The following is a 22,094-nucleotide window of genomic DNA, read 5'->3' as shown; positions in this document are numbered from 1 at the left end:
TTCCATTTAAGCACCAGAAAAGTCCATCGATAGGATTCGAATTCCTAAGCTGCAGTTACTAATTTGGTTTTTTTAAACATTTTTTTTAGCGTTTATTCATTTCTGAGAGACAGAGACAAAGCATGAGTTGGGAAGGGGCCAGAGAGAGAGGGAGACAGAATCGGAATCAGGTTCCAAGCTCCAGGCTCGAACTCACGAACTGTGAGATCATGACCTGAGCTGAAGTCAGATACTTGACTGCCTGAGCCACCCAGGTGCCCCTGTCGTTACTATTTTGTATGGGAGACAATGATGCTTTTTGCCAAACCACAGTCCTATTTCCAGGAGCAAAATACAAAATAAAAAGCAAAACAAAATATTGACCAAGAGGATGGCACTGGCATTTATTTCACTCCCTTTAACTCTATATGAAGGGGTGCTATTATCATTCCTATTTTATAGATACGGGAACAGAGGTGCCTAACCACTGTCACATGCTAGGAAGTAGCAGAGCTGGGATTAGAAACCCAAGAAATCTGGTTCCCACAGTCTTATTCACTATACTGAAGTGTCCACTTTATTCCCCTAACACTCATCTGTAATTAATGTGTTGTTTCCCACCAGATCAGTGGTTCTCAGGCAGGGTGATTTTGCCCTTCAACAACCCCTCACTCCCTGAATCTAGCTGGAAAACACTTGGGCAATGTTTGGAGACAATTTTGGTTGTCACGACTTGGGGGTGGCGGTAGTATTACTGGCATCTACAGGGCAGATACAGGATGTGCTGCTAAAAATTCTGTACTGTGCAGGACAGCCTCCCAACAACTCGTTATCCAGCATAAAACATACACCGTGCCGAGGCTGAGAAGTCCTGTAACAGAGTATCAATTCTAGAAGGGCAGGGTCCTAAGCTGATCTCAGTTTTTGCTCTATCCTCACACCTAGAACAATTGTGCTTGACCAGTAAGTCTTAAACTTACCTGAATATTTGTTTTTTTAAGAGCCTAGAACTCAGCATTGTGCCCAGCCGGTAGACAACATTTATTAAAGGTAACAAAATTAATGGTGATGCCCTCAAAGAAGGTCAAATGGGTATAACAGGACACAGCAAATCAAGGCAATTTTAGTGCCCCATAATCCCACTTTTTGGGGTTTTTTCTCCCAATGACTATTAATAAAACCAGTTCTTCCAAGATAAGTCTCTTAAGTAAGTGGGAGTTCTGAAAGAACAGGTTTTTCTTTAGATACATAAAACTTTTAAATACATGGAACTCTTGGAGTTAAATTTGTAAAAGATCAGACCTTTTTCTTTAAAATGAAAGCCTTTAAAGTTCCATTCACGGGGCGCCTGGGTGGCTCAGTTGGTTAAGTGTCCGACTTCAGCTCAGGTCACGATCTCGAGGTCCGTAAATTCGAGCCCCGCGTCGGGCTCTGTGCTGACAGCTCAGAGCCTGGAGCCTGCTTCCGATTCTGTGTCTCCCTCTCCCTCTGCCCCTCCCCCATTCATGCTCTGTCTCAAAAATAAATAAATGTTAAAAAAAAAAATAAAGTTCCATTCACATGGCATGTATTTAAGAGATTAGTAGACACCCCTAAATTAGATGGCATCACTAATCGATTGCTGATATGCTCCAGTGACTGGGAAATACTTTGAGAAAGTCTGAGTTAAGATTGGTTTACAAATTTCAAAATAACTGTATAGCACACATAAGAAAAAGCCAGGTTATCTAAAAAGAAAGTAGTACTTGAGTCCACTTCGTTCCAAGATCTTTATAACCATAATATTCTAAGTATAACTTCATCCTGTATTTTTAAAAAATCCATTAAGCGTAACATTTGTCCAAGTATTTTCAATTCTTTCCCCTACACTTCAAAGAGCTACTAAACATTACCCAAAAGGCACACGTTCATTAATATTGCTTGATTTACAAAATTCTTTTCCAAGAAAAAATTCAAAAGGTGGTTTATGTGGCTATTCAAACAATACTAGGGAAAAAAATCTGACATCTTTCACTCACCATTTCTATAATTAATGAATGAATCTGGCTTGTCCAAATCTTAAATTATGAAGTCACACTATGTAAAATGCACCTATTACATTTAAAAAGTTAAACCCATATTTATTTACTAGCACTGTTAAACATTACACAAAACACAGTCAAGTGGCAAGTAATTATAATGCAAGCCCTTGCATGGCAATCCAAATTTATTGAACTACTGATGCTAAGTTATACAAAATTGCACCACTTTAATTAAGGCTTTTAGTTTACATTTGGCCACCTCAAAGTCGTTGTAACATTAGGTTGGTCAATTTAAATACTGTGGCTCCCTGTTGGATAGACACACAATCTTTACACCCAAACGTTAATGCATACAAAGCAACAAGGCATTGTTAAATAAAACAGCAATAGTTACTGCAACTTAGGCCTTGTGACCAATTACACATGATTAAAATTACTTCCCACATTCACATCCACAGTACTCGTCCACCATTTAACATCTCAACCAAAACGTTACACATGTGAAACAATCACTAACAGGCAAAAATACTAAACCTGTATATTTGGTATTGCAAATACACTTATGCATGAGCAAGCAAGGGATTCACAGTGAGAATCTACAGCTGCAGAAGCCTGAAAATGATTTACAAAAATTGTTAAATCATTAAAAAATTGTTTGAAAATATACACTTCTTGTTGTAGACCCCCACTGTACACACAACTATAAACATTGTTCCCTATGTAAACAAAAAAGGAAACATATAATAAAAGATTTGAAAAGTCTGGACATTTCCTTCCCAACAGATATTAAAGGCAACGTCTTTAATCTAAGACATTATACTGAAAGGACTATCATATTTTAAAGACAAGATCACTGTCTCCACAGGTTTTTTTAAAAATTAAAAAAACTATATAGCTGTGTTAATCAAAGCACTTATTTGTACAATACAATGATAATGACCTTGAATTTCTTAAAAAAAATTACAATAAGCTACAAGTATCAAAGAAGCGAAGTTATCTGGAGTAGTCTATATAGGAGCTCTTTGGACTTTCTTTTATTATGCTAAAATAGTGGTGCTTTTAGGATTTACATTATTGTACTCTCCAATACAAAGTATGGGGCATGTTAAAGTATACAGTACACCATTTTCATACATGTACAACATTGGTGGATGAAAAATGTCTCTTAGCAGTAATACTGGATTGTAGCCTCTGGTTTTACCAGCTGCATACTCTAGGACTATTATATAAGTAAAAATCTCTCTTGTGATACTGGAAAGTGATTAGAATGTGCAAACTGATGTAGTAGCTTTCATCCGCCTCTTAAAGGGTACCACCACAGAAAGTCCATTTAAGATGTTGGTAGGTTTAACAAAGTTGGAATGCTGGCACTGTTGAATTGGGCAACAGTTCTTCAGACCTGTCAAAACGAAAAAATTACATTGAAAACATGGGTTGAAAACAGCACACTCAAGATCCAAAGGAACACGTTAAAATAACAGTGTTAAAGTGTTAGAAATGAAGAGAATACAGGCCCTTGTCATTACATTCGTGACGATGTACACACAACTCATAGCAAAGCAAAGCGTGGGGAGACATTTTCATCTTTTTGGAATGACTTCATCTATTCTGCTGCCCTCCTGAAAGTCAGTCAAATGAAAGTTTTAGATACAAAAAGGGAATGTACCTTAGTGCAAATTTCTGTGTATTACCCTTCCAAAGACTAAAAGCAGAATAATAAAAAACACCACATTAAAACTTTAGGTCAGGTCAACTTTATTAGAATTAGGATTAAAAAACAGATAGCGACATTAACAAAATGAATGTTTCCAATCCTAGAATTACAGAAGTATAGAATGTACATCTAACCAGGGTTTCTAATACCAGAAAACCAAGACCTTTCTTCCATACTCTTCCAGGAAGAGTGGCTACAAAGCTAGTTCAGAGAAGCAGACAAAACAGAATTTATTTCATGATGGTTCTTAACAGTTGACAATTATAAATGTTCTAATTCCATATTTAAACAAATTAGATCAACTTAAGATGGATGTCAGAAAAAGCTGGTATTACGCTAAAATCATACGTAATTAAACTTAAAAAAATTTGTGAGTGATGTAAAAGAAGTAAAATCAGAACTCTTTCTGCCAAATATTTTATTTTCTTTGGATGATTTTCTGTATACATTCCTGACTATGAAAAAGTTTTCTTTTTTTACTGTTTCTCTGGGGTTCAGACTTGCTGCAAGTTCCAGAAATGCTGTTAATATAGATATGGCTGTTGAAGCAATTTTTATAAATGCCTTGAACTTTAAGTCCTCATTTAGTCTGAACGAGTTTGGTAACTTTTCTAAATCCTAGCAGACTGAATGTAGCAAATTGAATAGCACAGATGGGAGTGTGTGAGCTCACGCACATGTGTGCCAAGAATGGGCATGTGGTCAGGAGTGAGAGGATGTCAGGAATGAGAGCACTTATCTAAAGAGAAAGCTTTAAATGCAGATAGGGACAGAAACTCTAAGAGGCAGAATCAGAAGTGCTATAGCAGAGGGCCATTTTAACACAGGAAGTAGCAGAGCCACAAATACTAAAAGTTCTCAAGGATAAGTACAGTAAAATAGTTTTAATGATAAGGGGGCAAGAAACCATTCTCATTGGCAAAGAGCAGCAGATGATAGTTGAGGGTTTACCAAGTACCAGGTACTGATCTAAGTGATTTACAAGTACTAACTCATTTAAAAAAAATTAAAAAAAAATTTTTTTTACGTTTATTTTTGAGAGAGAGACAGAGCACAAGTAGGGGAGGGGCAGACACACACACACACACACAGAATCTGAAGCAAGTTCCAGGCTCTGAGCTGTCAGCACAAAGCCCGACATGGGGCTTGAACTCACGAACTGCAAGATCATGACTTGAACCAAAGTCGGATGCTTAACTGACTGAGTCACCCAGGCGCTCTGATATTGACTCATTTAATAGGACTGTTTTCAAAAACTATATAAAAATGTTGCATGTTCAGTTTTCCTTTGTCGTCTCATCTCTTGAGTTGTTTCTGTGGTTTTCTATGCCTGGGAACTCTTTGGCTATCAATGTCTTTTGCTGATGGACTTTCCCTGAATCCCCAGTTTATATTTGACTAATTTGGTGCCCCAGGTATATATGCTCCTATAGGACCTATAACAGCATAGTGACTAAGCATGGGCTTGAGAGCTAGTTCATTGTTTAAATTCTGAGCCATGAACTCAGATCACTGGATTCAAATTCTGGCTCTGCTATTTACTAACTGCAGGGCATGAACAAGAAATAATCTTTTTGTGCTTTAATTCTCTCATCTGTTATATGAGAATAAGAGCTCCTGCCTCAGAGGACTGTTGTGAGAATTCAATTAATATGTGGACAATACCGAGTGCCAGGGATATGATAAATGTGTCAGGAGTTTTTACTATCAATCCGATGCTGGACTTACACTATCCTGCATTTATCATATTTTGCAACTGTTTGTCTAATTCTTCCACTAGACCTGACTTAGCTTAAGGCTATAGATAGGAAAGAAGGTTGGTTTTGCTCACCACAATACCGTCAGCACAAACCAATGTCCCAGTGGGGCATAAGTATACATTGGATGAACTTACCTACAATGTTCAGTTACATGAAATACCCTACTTTTGATGATATATAAAGGAAATAATTAATTACTGGGATATCATACTAACTTGTGGATATCTTAAAAAGGAAGTAACCATCTTTTTTTTTTAGAACAACAAAACATTCTATACTCGTTTTCTTCATAGAGTGCCCTTAATGAAGCTGAAGTTAAAGGTTAGGGAAAAAGATAAATTAACATACCTGGCTCAGAGCTACAATGCATTTAATATATTAAAGCAGCTGACATGTTGACTTTTTGCGGGTCTTCCCAGGCACTGGAGTTTTTCTGTTAATTTGCCGCACTAGGTCATAAAAGATCTGCAAACACAGTATTTTTTTTTTTTTAATTTATAGGAGAAAAAAACCCAAAAAAGAAAAAGAAAAAGTAAAATGAAAGACTGAACTTTCCATGGATATATATATGAACTCCAACAAGTATTATGTTCAGTTAAGGAATAAGTAAAACCAGGTATTTCTGAACTGCTAAATTTTCTTATTTATTTTTTAGGGGTGCTAAAATTATTCTCCTTAAAACAAACACTGACTTAAGAAGCAGCAGAGATCTTATTGTAGTTCATTAGAACATTTAACACCATTCAAAGAAAACAATCTTTTACTCTTTAAATCTTTCTCTGTATCTTTATCCTATAATATTACTTAAGCCCCTTCAAAGCAAGAACAGTGCATGCCTTCTTGAATTTGTCTCCATCTTTTTTTTCTTTTAAAGTTTATTTTTATTTATTTTGAGAGACAGAGAGCAAGCAGGGGAGGAGCAGAGAGAGGGAGAGACAGAATCCCAAGCAGGCTCCATGCTGTCAGCGTGGAGCCCAATGCGGGGCTTGAACTCACCAACCGTGAGATCATAACCTAAATGGAAATCAAGAGTTGGACGCTTAACCAACTGAGCCACCCAGGTGCCCCAATTTGTGTCCATCTTTTACAAAACATCCTTTATACACACACACCTGAACTCTTAATCCTGTCTTTCCCACCCCTATCTTTTTTTGTCCAGTCTTTCTTTTTTTCATAGTAAATTCCAGCATTTAATAAAGAGGCTATAATAGATAGCTGTGCTGCTTATTAACACGTATATATTTAACATAAGATTTTTGGTTAGAAGATCAACAAGCACCCGGAGTAAGCATTAACTTGGAGCTGTGTTAACACACACACATATTTTTCATTAATTTTAAATCCTGAATTCCAAATCAAGAGTTTTTTTAAAGTATGTCACCATACCTCATTAACATTTATTTTTGATTTTGCGGAGGATTCTAAGAATGCACAATTGTTCCATTGTCTTGCTAGATTTTGACCTTGTTCCTTTCCTACAACTCTTTCATCTTCCAAGTCACACTTATTACCAACCAGAATCATTGGAACCTAAAAATACAAAACAAAATTGTGAGGGTAAAAAAAAGTAAGTGAATATGCTCTATACATTCAAATCCAAAGAATTCTACGAGTCAACCCTAAGGATTACTTTTTATGCCCAAGAAAAATACTAAATTAAACAATATGTAATAAAATTTATAGTCAAATATGAAAACCTTAACTCTGTTCAGAACCTTTCATGTGAAATTTTTAGAAAACAAGCCATGATGTTGTTGGGAAAAAAGAGGGAAAAAAACTTTAAAATTATGTCCCAATGGACTTATAACTAAATATAGTAAGCAAAACACAAAATATTTTTAAAAAGTACAAAAGGGTATTACTATGAAATGTCAATATATTTCAAAAGTTTTAAATGTTTTTCTAAGGGATGTGAATCAATTACAAGTTTTTTGGTTTACCGACATGCATTTATCAAATAATCATTCTTAATTTAATAATACAAAAAGGAGAAATTTGGAAAGCTCCTAAAAGTTTTAGTTTTTACTAAAAATTTAGACAACCTTAATCATGTGATGTCTGTAACTTTAAAAGGACACTATAGAGATAAATAATACTTACTCTGTAAAATTCCTATTAATCATTTAGAGATTGGTTTTCTAGAGAATTTTTGGGAAAAAAATCCAAATTAGAATATCAAGAATTTTGGCTTTTAGGAACAGATATAAAATTTTATATTCATACTTATTTAATTTAACGTAACTGATAGAAGAACACTAATTATCAGAAATAGCAGAAAACAGACTAATTGTGAAATGTTCACTGAGCTGTAAAGATGTAATAATTCCCCAAAGTTCTCCTGTTTTAGAAGTCAAGGAAATGGGAACATTTCCCACAGATGCCTCTGAACTCTCACAATATTTGCTTATAATTAAGTTGTGTATATAATACAGTGGTTCTTAAAAGTGTGATACCCAGACCAGCAGCATCAACACCATCTGGAAACCTGTTAGAAATGGAAATTCTTGAGCCCTAATCCTAGACCTACTGAATCAGAAATTGTGGGAGTCAGAGTTGGCAATCTGTTTTAACCAGGCATATAGCTGGTTCTGATGCAAGATCAATTCTGAGAACTGCTATCTATAGTATGATGAGGAAGTTAAGTAATCCTTTTAAAGTTTCCTACAGGGATTAAACTCCATTATGGTGCACTGTGAAGAGGTATGCAGGTTAATGTTAGAATCTAATGTATTTGTTGGCTTCCTTCTAAAAATATTATTATGCTCCTTTTCTATCAGTTGAGGTGTGTTCATATGTAGTTCTGATTCTTGTTTGAAAGGCTCTTAAGTCTACCAGAAATGTATAGAACATCTATTAGTAACATTTGCCACCCACATCTTTCCTTCCTTCCCACCAAATGCATGATTTAAAGAGAGGAGGGGGATAAAATTTATTTTACACAGGTTAAGAAGGGAGGAGGGGATTTCTTACTTTCCACGTTACAAATATTTGAAAATATTATGAGTGTTAAAGATGTATTTCTGCCTTTTAAGGAAAAAAGCTTTCGAAAAACTAGTCCCCCAACCCCCCACCAACCACATGAACTTTAAATTGGATTTAAATTCAAATTCTTAAACTGGGTATCACTACAGTAAGGGTTTGAAATAAAATATATTCATTAGAAAATCAGCTTACATCATCAGTGTCTTTAACTCGAAGAATTTGCTCTCTCAGATCTTGTAAATCATTAAATGTGGACTGTGCTGTGATGGAATAAACTAATGCAAAGCCTTGTCCGTTTTTCATGTATAAATCCCTCATTGCGGTAAATTGTTCCTATAGCAGAAACAAAGGATCATTAAAAAACAATAAAGTTCTTACAGTTAATTTGATAATTTTAAACGTCTATAATTAGTGCTTGATGAAGAATATAGTAGTATTATCTAACATTACTTAAAATTATAGTCCATGGGAAGATGCTATTTGAAAACTGATATTTCATGAAATTTTTACTTAACAATAAAACAACCAAAGCAGATTTATGTGCAATAAATATACTGAAGTGGGGAAGAAATATCCTTTCTCCAAAAGAATCCGAAGGAGGCTCCAGGCTCTGAGCTGTCAGCACAGAGCCCGACACGGGACTCGAACTCATGAACCGTGAGATCATGACTTGAGCTGAAGTCAGACGCTTAACTAAATGAGCCACCCTGGCCCCCCAAAAGGCAGTTTTTTAACATATAATATGTAGGGTACTGAAACAATCCCCAAGTTACTCACAGCTCATTTACTAGCTAGTTTACTATAGCTCTAAGGGGACCACCAGCATGCTTACCTACCTTATCTTGCCATTTTCCCACATTTTTCCTCCTTCACTAGACTGAGAGCCTTTGCAAGTAAGAACACAGCCCATGCCACATTTCTGGTACTCAAACATTAGATGAATGAATACCATATACCCAGAATAAATCTTCCCTTCACCTTCAGATACCAACAAATCTAAGTTGGTCTATAAATACTTTGAAGGAGGAAAGATACTGCTCAAGATATTTCACAGAGCCACTGAGAAATAAATGTTTACCAAACTTGTTTTAAAAGTACTAGTGAGGCTGAAAATTTTCAAACAAATTTTCTACTTTTCTTCAATAAATGACCCGCTGCAATTACAAAGCACACGCATAAAAAACAGAATCCAAGAGAACAAAACAGCTTTAAGATTTAAGGCAAGTAGTAAACTTTTAAATAAGCTTAACTAGTATTTGTCTATAGAGTACTAGTATTTACAAGGTCAATATTACACAAGTTGTACATATACTTTGGTACTTGTTTTACATACCGTTCCTGCAGTATCCAAGATTTCAAGCATACACTGTTGTGCATCTACTTCAACTTGCTGGGGGAAAAAGCAAAATACATCCTCATTTTTATAAGATATAAAAGAATACCTCATTATATACAAAAGCTAATATGATATTTAAAATAGAGATTGCCACTTTACAACTAATCTCAAGTAATACCTGAATAAAACAGGAGAAAAAAACAGCTAGATAATCAAGGTCCACTGACCCTACCCACCCCCCCCAAATTGTGTAAGGTGCAAAAATGACATGCTTGCTTTTTTTTTTTTTTTAAATTTTTTATTTTACAGAGACACAGAGACACAGAGCACACAAGTAGGGGAGAAGGGCCGAGGGAGAGAGAGAATCTTAAGCAGGCTCCTCCATGCTCAGTGTGGAGCCTGATGTGGGTCTCAATCCCAAAACTGTGTCAGGTGCAAAACAACATGTTGTTTGTTTTTTTTCAATGTTTTATTTTACAGAGACACAGAGCACACGAGTAGGGGAGAAGGTCAGAGAGAGAGAGACAATCTTAAGTAGGCTCCATGCTCAGTGTGGAGCCTGATGTGGGTCTCGATCCCACGACCCTGGGATTATGACCTGAGCCAGAATCAAGAGTCAGACACTCAACAGACTGAACCATCCAGATGCCCCTAAAACCATGTGTTCTCAACTCAAAGAAACCTACAAGATCCAAGCTCAATACGAATCACTCAGAACTTAATTCTGGGGAGGAAAGGATTCCAAAATAGCTCAAAAAATAATTTAAACCAGTAGTAGTTCCAAATAAGATCAGAAGTCATTCTATCTCATCACTGCCATACTTTACTTAGATATACCTTCACTTCTCTAGATAACTACATCCCCTTTGCTGCACTGGAACATTTCTGGTAGCAAAGAAGAAGACATGTATCAAATAAGTTATATATCCCTGTGACCTCTTTCCACCTAACATTTCCTAGGATAAGAAGTAAAACGGTATCTACACAGCAGCAGAGGACAAGCTGGCTATTACATAAGAGAGAACTTTCTCCCGACTAATTAAAAATGTCTTCATATTAAGTTTTACTGTCACATGTTGTGTTAGTGGACACTAACAGCAGCAGTAGCACTTTCTCAAAGAGTTATAAGTAAAAAGGTTACGGGAGACTTCTGTATTTCCATCTCTAGTTTAAAAAGAAAGGAACCTGAGAGTATTCAGTCTTTGGGGGAAGGGTGAGGGGATGTGGAACTATCACTTGAGATGGCCTCGTTCTGAAGTTTGTGTGTCAAATTACAATTTTAATTGTAAACTTTAATTGTAAACTTAAAATTCTCAGAGAGAGAGAGAGAGAGAGAACAAGTGTTTTAAGATTCTCATTAACTGGTAAGGATGCAATGTCAGGATATAATCAAGGGTGAACTTTTCCTACTAATTTTATAGATTAACTCAGCTTCTTCATCCTACTTTGTAAACAATATTCAACACTTACAAAGCTAAAAATATTCATTTATATTTATAGTAAAGTCTAAAGCAAAAGGCTTTCTAGGGTAACATGTACCTTTCTATAAGAATCTTCTATCGTAGGATCATATTTTTCAACAAAAATTCCTTGAACAAACTGTACAGTCTGAAAAAAATAAATAGCACACCATTATACTTCTTAAAGAAAACTACAAATCCAAATCTGTATGCTTTAAACTATTAAACTATTGATTTCATATAGGCACTTATGCCATTGATGAAAACAAAACCACCACTATATTTAAAGTATGCATTAGGTGAGAAAATTACCTTAGAAAGCTTTTTTTAAAAAACATTAGTAACCACTATGCTCCTTATTAGGTAATTCTAACTTTAGAGCTCACATATTTAAAAAAATTTTAAATGTCTTCTATTTCAAACAAACTCAATGGCTTAAATTTGAATTTGAATTAGAAAGAGGCTAATTATTTTGTGTACACAAGTACATACACCCTCAAGACACCGCCCATCACTTTGGATACATTTACAAGTGAAAGAGCAGCTCAGGTCCCATGGTACATACTTCGCAGTTTGATCTAAACACATCAAGTTCTGTGCATGGTGGCCAATGTAAGTGGCTGAGTTAGATGGTCAATCTGTCTTATTGTGGGGTTTTGCTGAACTGAACTACATGTACTCAAGTTATTTAGCCTGAGTTTCTCCCCTTCCCCAGCCACTACTGTCAAGTTTTCTTTTTTCTTACTATACTATTCTTGAAATGGAAAGCATGGCTGCTAAAATAATGTGAAAACTGGACAGTCATAGGAAATATTTGAAAAAGGTTTTTTATAAGCTTTAATATTTTTTAGCATAAAATGTATATTATAAGCCAAGTCACAATGAGAAAGACCAAAATTCATTCCTATCTGGCTCAGAATACAGATGGACACACATTTATGTGTTCTGTGCTTAGCCCAAATTGTATTCTGCTTATCTCATGTTGGTCTGGAACTAATACACCAGGGGGGATATGATCTACCCAGATACAAGTAAAAGCTGACTAAAATTACAGGAAAAAAATATTGTATTGCTTCTAAAATCACTGAGATTTCACCTTAAAAATAAATGAAGACAAAATAAATGATAGTCAAAACCTAAAACTCAACAGAAAAAGAACATGTGTTGGAGTGAATTAGCTTAAGTACAGTGAGAATGACTTACCAGAGCAGATTTTCCAACGCCTCCTGAGCCAAGAACAACTAGCTTATACTCACGCATGGTGCACGCTTGTCAAAAGCTAGTACCTTGTAATGAAAAAAAAAAAATTCTTAAGTAATGTCTTTGTATTCATGTGCTTCTTTTATAAATTAGATATTCAACCAAGTAACTTAAAAATGATTACTCTACCATACTAGTGTGGCACGTTCAATAAACAGACTTACTAACGGATGCTGTTGGTAGGGCTCTTTATGCAACATCAGAGGTAGAAAGAAGCCACAAAATTACAACTTGCAACCCTATCCTAAATTTATACAGAATATTTGCTCTATATTAAGTAAAAAAAGGGGGGGGGCTGAAAAACAGCATGAAGGGATATTTTACTGGTTACAAGATGGCAGTGACAGGCATGTTTAACTCCTTTTCCTGAACCATCTGTAACCTTGAGACCCAAGTAGAGTGCCTACTAAGTACAGGGATATATCCAATGAACAACAACAACAAATTCCTGCCCTCACTGAGCAATATTCCAATAAAGATGAACAGACTACAGCACAGGTCTGCAAACAAATCCAGTCTATCACCTGTTTTTGTACATAAAGTTATTGAAATTTAGTCATGTCCATTCATCTGTGTATTGTCTGTAGTTGCTATCTTGCTTTAGTGACAGTTAAGTAGTTACAACATAGGCCATCTGGTCCACAAAGCCTAAAATATTTACTATCTGGCATTTACAGAAAAAATTTGCCAACCCCTGGGATACATGAATGGTAAATGAGTTAGCAGAGAAAGCAGACCAAATATCTATTCCTGAAATGGGGGAAGGTACAAGGAGCCTGACAATGGTCAGGAATCAGAGGCAGAACTAAAGAATATGAGTGCCCAGACTGAAAAACTATGGCATGTTCAGGATGATGAACTAGTGGAAATCAAAACCAAACCAAAAAGAAACAACTAAAATTTCAGTATACTAAGGATAGAGAAAGAAGATCCTAAAAGTTTCCAGGCTAGGAGAATAATGTAAGAATACAAAACTCCTACATTCCTAGAAAACAGTAATTGGTCAGTGGCCATTATATAAAGTAGCCACCAGAATAAGTTCTAAATCTTCTTAATCAAGAAATGATAGTTCTATAGTTATAGTTAACAAGTAACTACTAGAACTTGTTTAAACACATTTAATCTACCAATAACCAATTGCTTCAATGAATGAACATGCTTCTGCAAACTAGCCATTACCATCAGCCCCTTACTTCTAAAAGTCAGTCAATCAAGAAGGGACTCAATTTAGGCACATTTGTGTTAAATCTCTTTATATTGTAGACTATATTCTAAGACTGTAGAAAGTCTTAGAAAAGATATCATTTGTTTTACCTTTTTATGCCACTCTTTTATTTCTCCTTAGGACACCGTATCTATTGCCATGGCTTCCTTTCAAAACTTTCTCCATTTCTGACTTTAAATATGTAGACTATCTAGCATATTTTCTCTTCTCCTGAATGGGAGGAAAATCGCCCAAACCAACCAACTAAATTAGCTAACTTCTCCACTTAACTAGTTCCTATGTTTATTTCTACACTGACTGAATCCATCATTTCCATGGACTTTTACCCCAGCTCTTGAACACTGTCTCCTTGACTTTTGTGACCTGGATGATTCTTACCAGATTATAATTTTAGAAAAGGGGATATAAAATAAAAGTTGGATCTACTTTTAGCTTTAAGAATATTTCACACAGTAGTATCCATACAAATTTAGGACAAATTACTCTTGCAAATTTATTTTTTAATGTAAAAAATCATTTAAAAACAGGATTATTCAGGTGACAATTCTATTACCAGTCCCATGCTGACATTACTCAACCACACAGGATCTATACTGACCAATTTGAGAAATACTGTTTTAAAAACTTCAGGTTCTATGAAAGATGTTTCCAAATTTGTGCTTCTGAATCCAACTAGAGAAAATATGGTAATTTTGGGGATAAGAATTTCCTAAACATCCCAAATACTTCAGTAACAGTAAACCAAATATTTTAACATCAAGAAAACTAGACTCATCTCTCTGCATTCTTTTATCCTTCATGTAGCTGGGCTGTGCCAATTTCTGATAACTTCATCGTGGTTTATCTATTACTTAAAAAAACAACTCACTTCGATGAACATACACCAAAATGCCAAGCAACTGCCTTGAGTGACAGTGTTTCTACAGTTGACATTAATTCACTCCTGCCTTTGAAAGTTTGTCAATGTTTGAACTCTTGAGATTCCCTCAAACCCTGTAAGATTAGAAGTCTGGTCTGCTGAGGGGAGGTGTCTGACCAGGATATCTTTCCCTTAAGTAACCAATAACTGCAGCTTTGTGCTTTTTGTTTCAGATATTGAATGGTGCCTTCCACTCTTGATATTTGACCTTAGACCCTCATTTAGCATCATTCCACATGATGCCCTTAGACAAACAAATGTACTGAATGGGATGCTTGTGTCCGACCAATTTGTTTGTTCTATGAATTTGCCATCAGATGGATCAGTCTCAACAATGATGGGAACTCCAACTGGCTCCTTGAGCTCACACTGCCAAATTTATTTTGTTATCCTAGCATTTGTACCAAGCAGGTCTTTGTAGAATGCAATGAAGCCTTTTGGATATGGCTTGGAGGTGTACTATTTGGTAAATATATTTGCCATTAGTTTAATTCTTCAGCTACTTGCTTTTTGTTCACCTATGTGCGCAAAATTTTGTGTCATGTGTTTTGTTTTGTCCTGGACTGTCTTGTTTCCAATCACTGAATAAAGGAATGCTCCATTTGGAATGAATGGAGGCATAGGCCCCACAAGCCTCCAGTCCAATTCAAGCTGGCCCCAGGCACTAAACGTTGAAGATAAGTAAAACCAGTGGCCCCTTAGGCAGAGGCGAATGATTGGTCAAATGTCACTCTGGGTCACTTGCAAAATTTTGTGACAGTATATTATAAGGTCAATAACTGTGGGGCTGTTGATTATGCAGCTCCTCCCTAACCTCTGCTTGGTCAGGGAACCCGAGAATCTGTAAAGACACACTTGTTAAAAAATTTTTTTTCCAAATATTTATTGAGAAAGAGAGTGAGTGGGGGAAGGGCTGAGAGGGAAAGAGTATCCCAAACAGGCTCTGTGCTATACAGGGGCTCGATCTCACTGAACCGTGAGATCATGACCTGAACCGAAACCAAAAGTCTGATGTTCAACCCACTAAGCCACCCAGGCACCCCTAAAGCACTCTTAAATCACTTTTACTTAGGAATAATTTCTATCCAGTGAAACAAGCAGATCTTAAACAGTGAAATGAATTTTGACGTATGCTAATACCCTCACAACCACAGACACAGCCCTCATTACAATTTAAAACACTTCCATCATCCAGAAAGTTCCCAATGTGCCTCTTCTCAGTTAATTAACGGGATACCCTTTTTCTTAACTCTAGGGACTGCTTTCTTAGTTGTCAAAGCCACAACTTTCCCTAGGAAGAACTTCTGTGTTTTTTATAAACTCAATATAATCTTGATTCTTTTAATTTTTTTTTTTATGTTTATTTCGGAGACAGAGAGAGACAGAGCATGAGTGGGGGAGGGGCAGAGAGAGAGGGAGACACAGAATCTGAAGCAGGCGCCAGGCTCCGAGCTGTCAGCACAGAGCCTGACACGGGGGCTTGAACTCATAAACCGTGAGATCATGACCTGAGCTGAAGTCGGTTGCTCAACCGACTGAGCCACCCAGGCACACTTAATCTTGACTCTTGTACGTATATGGGCAAATGACAAAAAATGTGACTGACAAGAATGACTTAATTGGACTTATGGCCAACTTTTAAAATATCAAAATTAATACATTAAGAGAAACTGTAACTACAGAAAAAATTATTAGACAAAATAACATTCAATAATCAACTTCTTTAATTGGTATTCTGGGGCCTCAAAATGACTAAGAGAGCCTACTCTTCTTGAATCGTTCTGTCTCTTTACTCACACTACCCACACAATCTTATTCCTTTTGCTCCTTCCCCTTACCTCTGAAATACTTTTCTTGAGGGTTTGTCACCAAAGGAACAATTATACTCACCTCTTTAATTGCTGGAGTAAAAGAACTAAATAGAAACTGAATTTAAACATGAGTATAGATTTAGTTGAAGTTATGGTTAAGGATTTTCTTAAATCTCAGGATTTAGAAGACAGAAATTTGTTTCTGGATTTCAACTTAATCACTAATTACTTTTCTCTTTATAAAGAAAAATGTTAAAAGCAGAATAGGAAAGACCAGATTCAAAGAACCCAGCGTATTTTAAAAACTGGCCTTGACAGAACAAGAACCTATTTAGGAAACACGCTATTTCAGAAGTCTTTCTTAGAGGTAGACGGGTCAAGATTTAAAACTGTAAACAAAATAGAAATGACTTGATATGAAACAAAATAAAAATTAATGTCAGGAAAGTGTAAAATATATTGTTTTAGACCCAATAGCTGAGATAAAGAAAGGCATATCTGTTCTTTCTGTTAACTGGGCTTAGACCTGAATAGGAAACTTAAAATAAGAAATTAGTAATTTAGAAATCTACAATGGCTGAGATTTTTCAAAGACCCCTACAAAGTAAAAAAGCTAGAAAAACCAAACCAAAAAGGTCTTTGTTTTATGAGAAATGGGAGTTTATGGATGAAGACACTTACATAATGCAAGGAGGAGAGCCATAGGAAGGACCAATGTTTCATGTTTGCTAAGAAGTGAAATACAATGATTCAAAATCTGTCCCATAATGCTGCTCCAAGTAAAACATGAGCACCCCACAATTCCTGCCGTTTTTCCACAAAAGGTAGCAATGGACTGACTACATAGAATCACAAGGGAATTTTGGGGGGTGATGGAAGTGTTCTAACACTAACTGTAGTGATGATGCACAACTTTATAGTTACTAAAACCCAAAACGAAACACTGACACAGCTGACTGAATTAACATAACAATTACCATTAAAAATATTGACTATAAAAAGTAAACATTTATGGGAATTGCATTTCTTTTTTTTTTTTTTTTTTAACGTTTATTTATTTTTAGACAGAGACAGAGCATGAACGGGGGAGGGTCAGAGAGAGGGAGACACAGAATCTGAAACAGGCTCCAGGCTCTGAGCTGTCAGCACAGAGCCCGACGCGGGGCTCGAACTCACAGACTGCGAGATCATGACCTGAGCCGAAGTCGGCCGCTTAACCGACTGAGCCACCCAGGCGCCCCAGGGAATTGCATTTCTTAATGAGATGGTTGAGACCTACTTCCCCAATTGCTTTATTTATCCGTGAGTATTACCTATTGTTAGAATTAGAATCAGGTTCATCCACATTATTACTTCCACCAGTATTTTGTTTCTTTTATTCCTTATGATCAAAAATTATATTTATTGTAGGGATACATGACATTTTCTTTACACATTCATCAGGTGATGAACATTTGGATTATTTTCAGCTTGTGGGTAGTATAAATAATGCTTATCTATTTGTTTTAATTTTAGAAATTCAACCAAAAAGAATTTTTATTATAGAGCCCTATGGTCACAGGAAGTTTAAAGCATTTCAAATTTTGAAGTAGAGAAATCTGATGTTGTCAACAGACTTTCAAATCTAAAAACATAGTGACAAAACACATCTAACTTGCCAAAAAGGTTTGTAACAAGAACACTTATAAGGAAATGCAACCAAGCAAAGTCATTATCTTTCATTAATTTTTACTAATATCTCCTTATATATACCAAACTAAAATATTAAAAAAAAATTTATCTTGAAAGAGAGAGACAGCACGAGTGGGGAAAGGGCAGAGAGGGAGAGAGAATCCCAAGTAGGCAGGGCTGACATGTGGCTGGATTTCAAGACCCTAGGATCATGACCTGAGCTGAAATCAAGAGTTGGACATCCAACCGATTGAGCCACCAGGTGCCCTCAACTAAAATATTTTTATTTAAATCCCGATAAATACCAATGCTAGGGATATTTTTTTCCTTAAAACGAAAAACCTAACTGTATGATAGCCAAGATTTGAATATCTACATTTCAAATTGGTACTTTCCACTACACCAGCTTTGAAAAATTGTTTAGAGATTCTAAGATTGAAATAATGGATTTCATTGTGAATGCTAGTGACTGAGAAAGGCCACTGCTTCTGTTTTGAAAATGACTGTGGGGTTGCATCTAGTTTTAGCAGAAAAGACAACTCTGCTCAGCAAGTAAAGTCTGTCTTTGGCTTTTTGGTGGGGAGGAGGAAAGAAGGTGCTGCACCTGTGTATTTGAGTTGTGGGCAGAACCTTCCTGTTCAAGTGCTGTTAACTTGAAGCCCAAGAATAAGCACTTGAGAAATCTGAATTTCTAATTTCATGCACAGTTCTGATGGGGAGAGTTACATCTGAATTTCTAAGGGATTTGTGATAACTACCGTTTGAGACATCGAGAATAACTGCTTTTACAGAATCCCAAAAAGGGACAATTTTGACAGCACAGCATAGTGGTTCACAGCACCTAAGTTTCAAATCCTAGTTTTGTACAACCTTGAGCAAGTCGTGAAAACTTTCAGAGCTTCACTTTCTTTACGGTGAAAGTGGAAGCAGTAATACCTACATGATAAAGTTATGAGGCAGATACAAGAATGTAAACTCCAGAAAAAAAATTTTGTCTGTTTTACTCATTGCTATAACCCCAGAACCTGAAACAGTGCCTGGGGCACATAGTACGTGCTTAAGAAATTAAGGAATGAAATGTAGTAGTACTTTTCTTTAAAAAAAAAAAAAATACGGGGGCGCCTGGGTGGTGCAGTCGGTTAAGCGTCCGACTTCAGCCAGGTCACGATCTCGCGGTCCGGGAGTTCGAGCCCCGCGTCAGGCTCTGGGCTGATAGCTCAGAGCCTGGAGCCTGTTTCCGATTCTGTGTCTCCCTCTCTCTCTGCCCCTCCCCCGTTCATGCTCTGTCTCTCTCTGTCCCAAAAAAATAAACATTGAAAAAAAAAATAAAAAAAAAATTCGTATTTTTAATGTTTATTTTTGAGGCAGAGACAGACAGAGCATGAACGGGGGAGGGTCAGAGAGAGAGGGAGACACAGAATCTGAAGCAGGCTACAGGCTCTGAGCTGTCAGCACAGAGCCCGACGCGGGGCTCGAACTCACAGACCGTGAGATCATGACCAGAGCCGAAGTCAGAAGCTCAACCGACTTCCCTCAGCCACCCAGGGGTCCCTGTAGCAGTACTTTTCTTTAAGAGTCATGGATCCCATGCACATAGTAACAATCAACAGAAGATAGCTTTTTAATAATAATAGAGGAGGGGTCCCTGGGTGGCTCAGTCTGTTAACATCTGACTCTTGATCTCAGCTCAAGTCCTCATCTCAGGGTCTGGAGTTCAAGCCCCACGTTGAGCTATGCGCTGGGCATGAAGCCTACTTAAAAAAATAAAAACAACAGCAGCAATCCTCTGAGCTGTTGCTCAAGTTACCTCAGTTGAGAATCCATGCTCTACCCTTTTACCTACTCGCTCAATAAAACATGTTGACGGAATAGCAGTCCAGCTTTTGTTTGAGAACGTTTCTTCTAGGTAGGTAAAGAGACACAATGTACAGGCTAAAACTGTTTTCCATCCATATATGGGTTTTTGTCCTTATTTCAGTCCTCGTGTTACTACAACCAGTAGTGGAATAGTGGAACAGTTGGGAATATTTTAAGATCAACTGAACTATATTGTAATTCTTTAGCTACAGACTCTAAGGCTTCCTACTATATTCTACTAAATCTAAGAAGCACTTTAAAAAAAACACATTTTAGGGGACCCCTGAGTGGTTCAGTTGGTTAAGCATCTGACTCTTGATTTCAGATCAGGTCATTATCTCAGGGTTTGTGAGTTTGAGCCCAATTCAGTTTGTGAGTTTGTGCGTCGGGATCTTCACTAACAGCACACTGTCTACTTGGGATTCTCTCCCAAGGCCCGTGCTCCCCCCCCCCTCTCAAATACATACCTAAACTTAAAAAAAAAAAAAAAGGTACTATACAAAAATTTCTGTAATAGTGTTGTTATCTTTGCTCTTTAACATTAATTACACAAGTGAATGAAGATTACTGTATGTACCTCAAGTTTTGCAGACTGTTATTTTGACTACCTAGGGAGAATCTCAGTATACTTTAGAAGCAGAAACATCTTGAGATGCTAATGTAAAATGAATTTTAATTCCTTTTGAACTTGTAAAATAGATATGTGTATGTGATAATGTGGTGGGATCATTTTCTTCTACTTTTGTTTTTTCCTGAGTTTTTAAAATTACTAATAAACAATATATTTATAAAATATGCAAATGAAAATTAAAAACTGAAGGCAAAAGAGGAGTTGTGGAGTTGTCTTTTAATTACCCCATGTTACTATCATTTAAGAATGTTGATAATCATTGGCATTTTTATAATTTTTTTAAACGTTTATTTATTACTGAGAGACAGAGTGTGACAGAGCATGAACATGGGAGGGGCAGAGAGAGGGGGAGACACAGAATCCGAAGCAGGCTCCACGTTCCAAACTGTCAGCACAGAGCCCGACGCGGGGCTTGAACTTATGAACCATGAGATCATGACCTGAGCCAAAGTCAGTCACCCAACCAACTGAGCCACCCAGGCACCCCTTATAATCACTGGCATTTTTAAAAAGTGGTCATTAGAAACTCAACAATACCAAGTTGAGTCAGTCATTCAATTCACAATGAATAATAATTATAATACTGCTACTACCAGAGAAAAGTACCTTTCTGATAAATAATATACTGATGGTGACAGTGCATGTTTAAAGAAAACAAACAGGCAAGCTTAAAAGAACCAATTAAAACTCTTTTAATGCTATTTTTAAACCTTAGTAACTACTGTGCTTGTTCTGAAAAAGGGCTAAGAGGTATTATTGAAAATTACAAAATTAAACATACTGTTTTAAGTGCTTTACAGACCATCAATGTAAATACTGACAATATTTACTCTAAAAATGTAAATACTGAAATTTTATTTTATTATTTTTTTTTTTTTCAACGTTTATTTATTTTTTTGGGACAGAGAGAGACAGAGCATGAACGGGGGAGGGGCAGAGAGAGAGGGAGACACAGAATCGGAAACAGGCTCCAGGCTCTGAGCCATCAGCCCAGAGCCCGACGCGGGGCTCGAACTCACGGACCGCGAGATCGTGACCTGGCTGAAGTCGGACGCTTAACCGACTGCGCCACCCAGGCGCCCCTGTAAATACTGAAATTTTAAACATTTTACTCTCTATTGTCAAAGAGATATTTATCCTTATGCTAATTAGCATGCCAAAAAAGTCTACTTAGAAAGAAAAGATAAGTAGGGTGGCAAAGGAGTTAAGTTCTAAGTATTTTAACGGGCATGCCAGCAGCAAAGGTTTGTATTCTGAAAAGCTGGCTGGTTTGTTTTATCTTCTTGTACTTCAGTAGAAAATACAGATTGAAACAAAAAGATACAAAGTAAAATTAGGGTACTTGATATTAGAAATTATTAAAAATTCTAGTTGTCAGGTGTTATTGCCATGGACTGCCATCTGAAGAAATGGGAAGTGCAATTAAAACTATTTCATAATGATCTAAAAAATCTACACTGGAAGAAAT

The 22,094-nt window shown here is 36.5% G+C and overlaps 1 protein-coding gene across 1 annotated transcript in view; it reads right to left on the bottom strand.

Annotated features, from left to right (window-relative positions):
• Nucleotides 1-2,078: 2,078 nt before the first annotated feature.
• RAP1B (RAP1B, member of RAS oncogene family) overlaps nt 2,079-22,094 on the bottom strand; it is a 45,890-nt gene continuing 25,874 nt past the window's right edge. Inside the window, exons 2-8 of the mRNA XM_030323166.1 lie at nt 12,456-12,538; nt 11,332-11,400; nt 9,790-9,846; nt 8,649-8,789; nt 6,861-7,004; nt 5,823-5,939; nt 2,079-3,399 (exon numbers count right to left, since the gene is read on the bottom strand). Coding sequence (XP_030179026.1) covers nt 5,853-5,939; nt 6,861-7,004; nt 8,649-8,789; nt 9,790-9,846; nt 11,332-11,400; nt 12,456-12,512 — 555 coding nt within the window. The 5' untranslated portion in view covers nt 12,513-12,538 and the 3' untranslated portion in view covers nt 2,079-3,399; nt 5,823-5,852. The remainder of the gene's footprint in view (nt 3,400-5,822; nt 5,940-6,860; nt 7,005-8,648; nt 8,790-9,789; nt 9,847-11,331; nt 11,401-12,455; nt 12,539-22,094) is intronic.

The sequence above is a fragment of the Lynx canadensis genome, chromosome B4, assembly GCF_007474595.2.
Source record: "Lynx canadensis isolate LIC74 chromosome B4, mLynCan4.pri.v2, whole genome shotgun sequence".
NCBI classification, from domain to species: Eukaryota; Metazoa; Chordata; class Mammalia; order Carnivora; family Felidae; genus Lynx; species Lynx canadensis.
The sequence above is the reverse complement of the archived record's forward strand: the minus strand, read 5'-3'. Positions and strand labels throughout refer to the sequence as shown.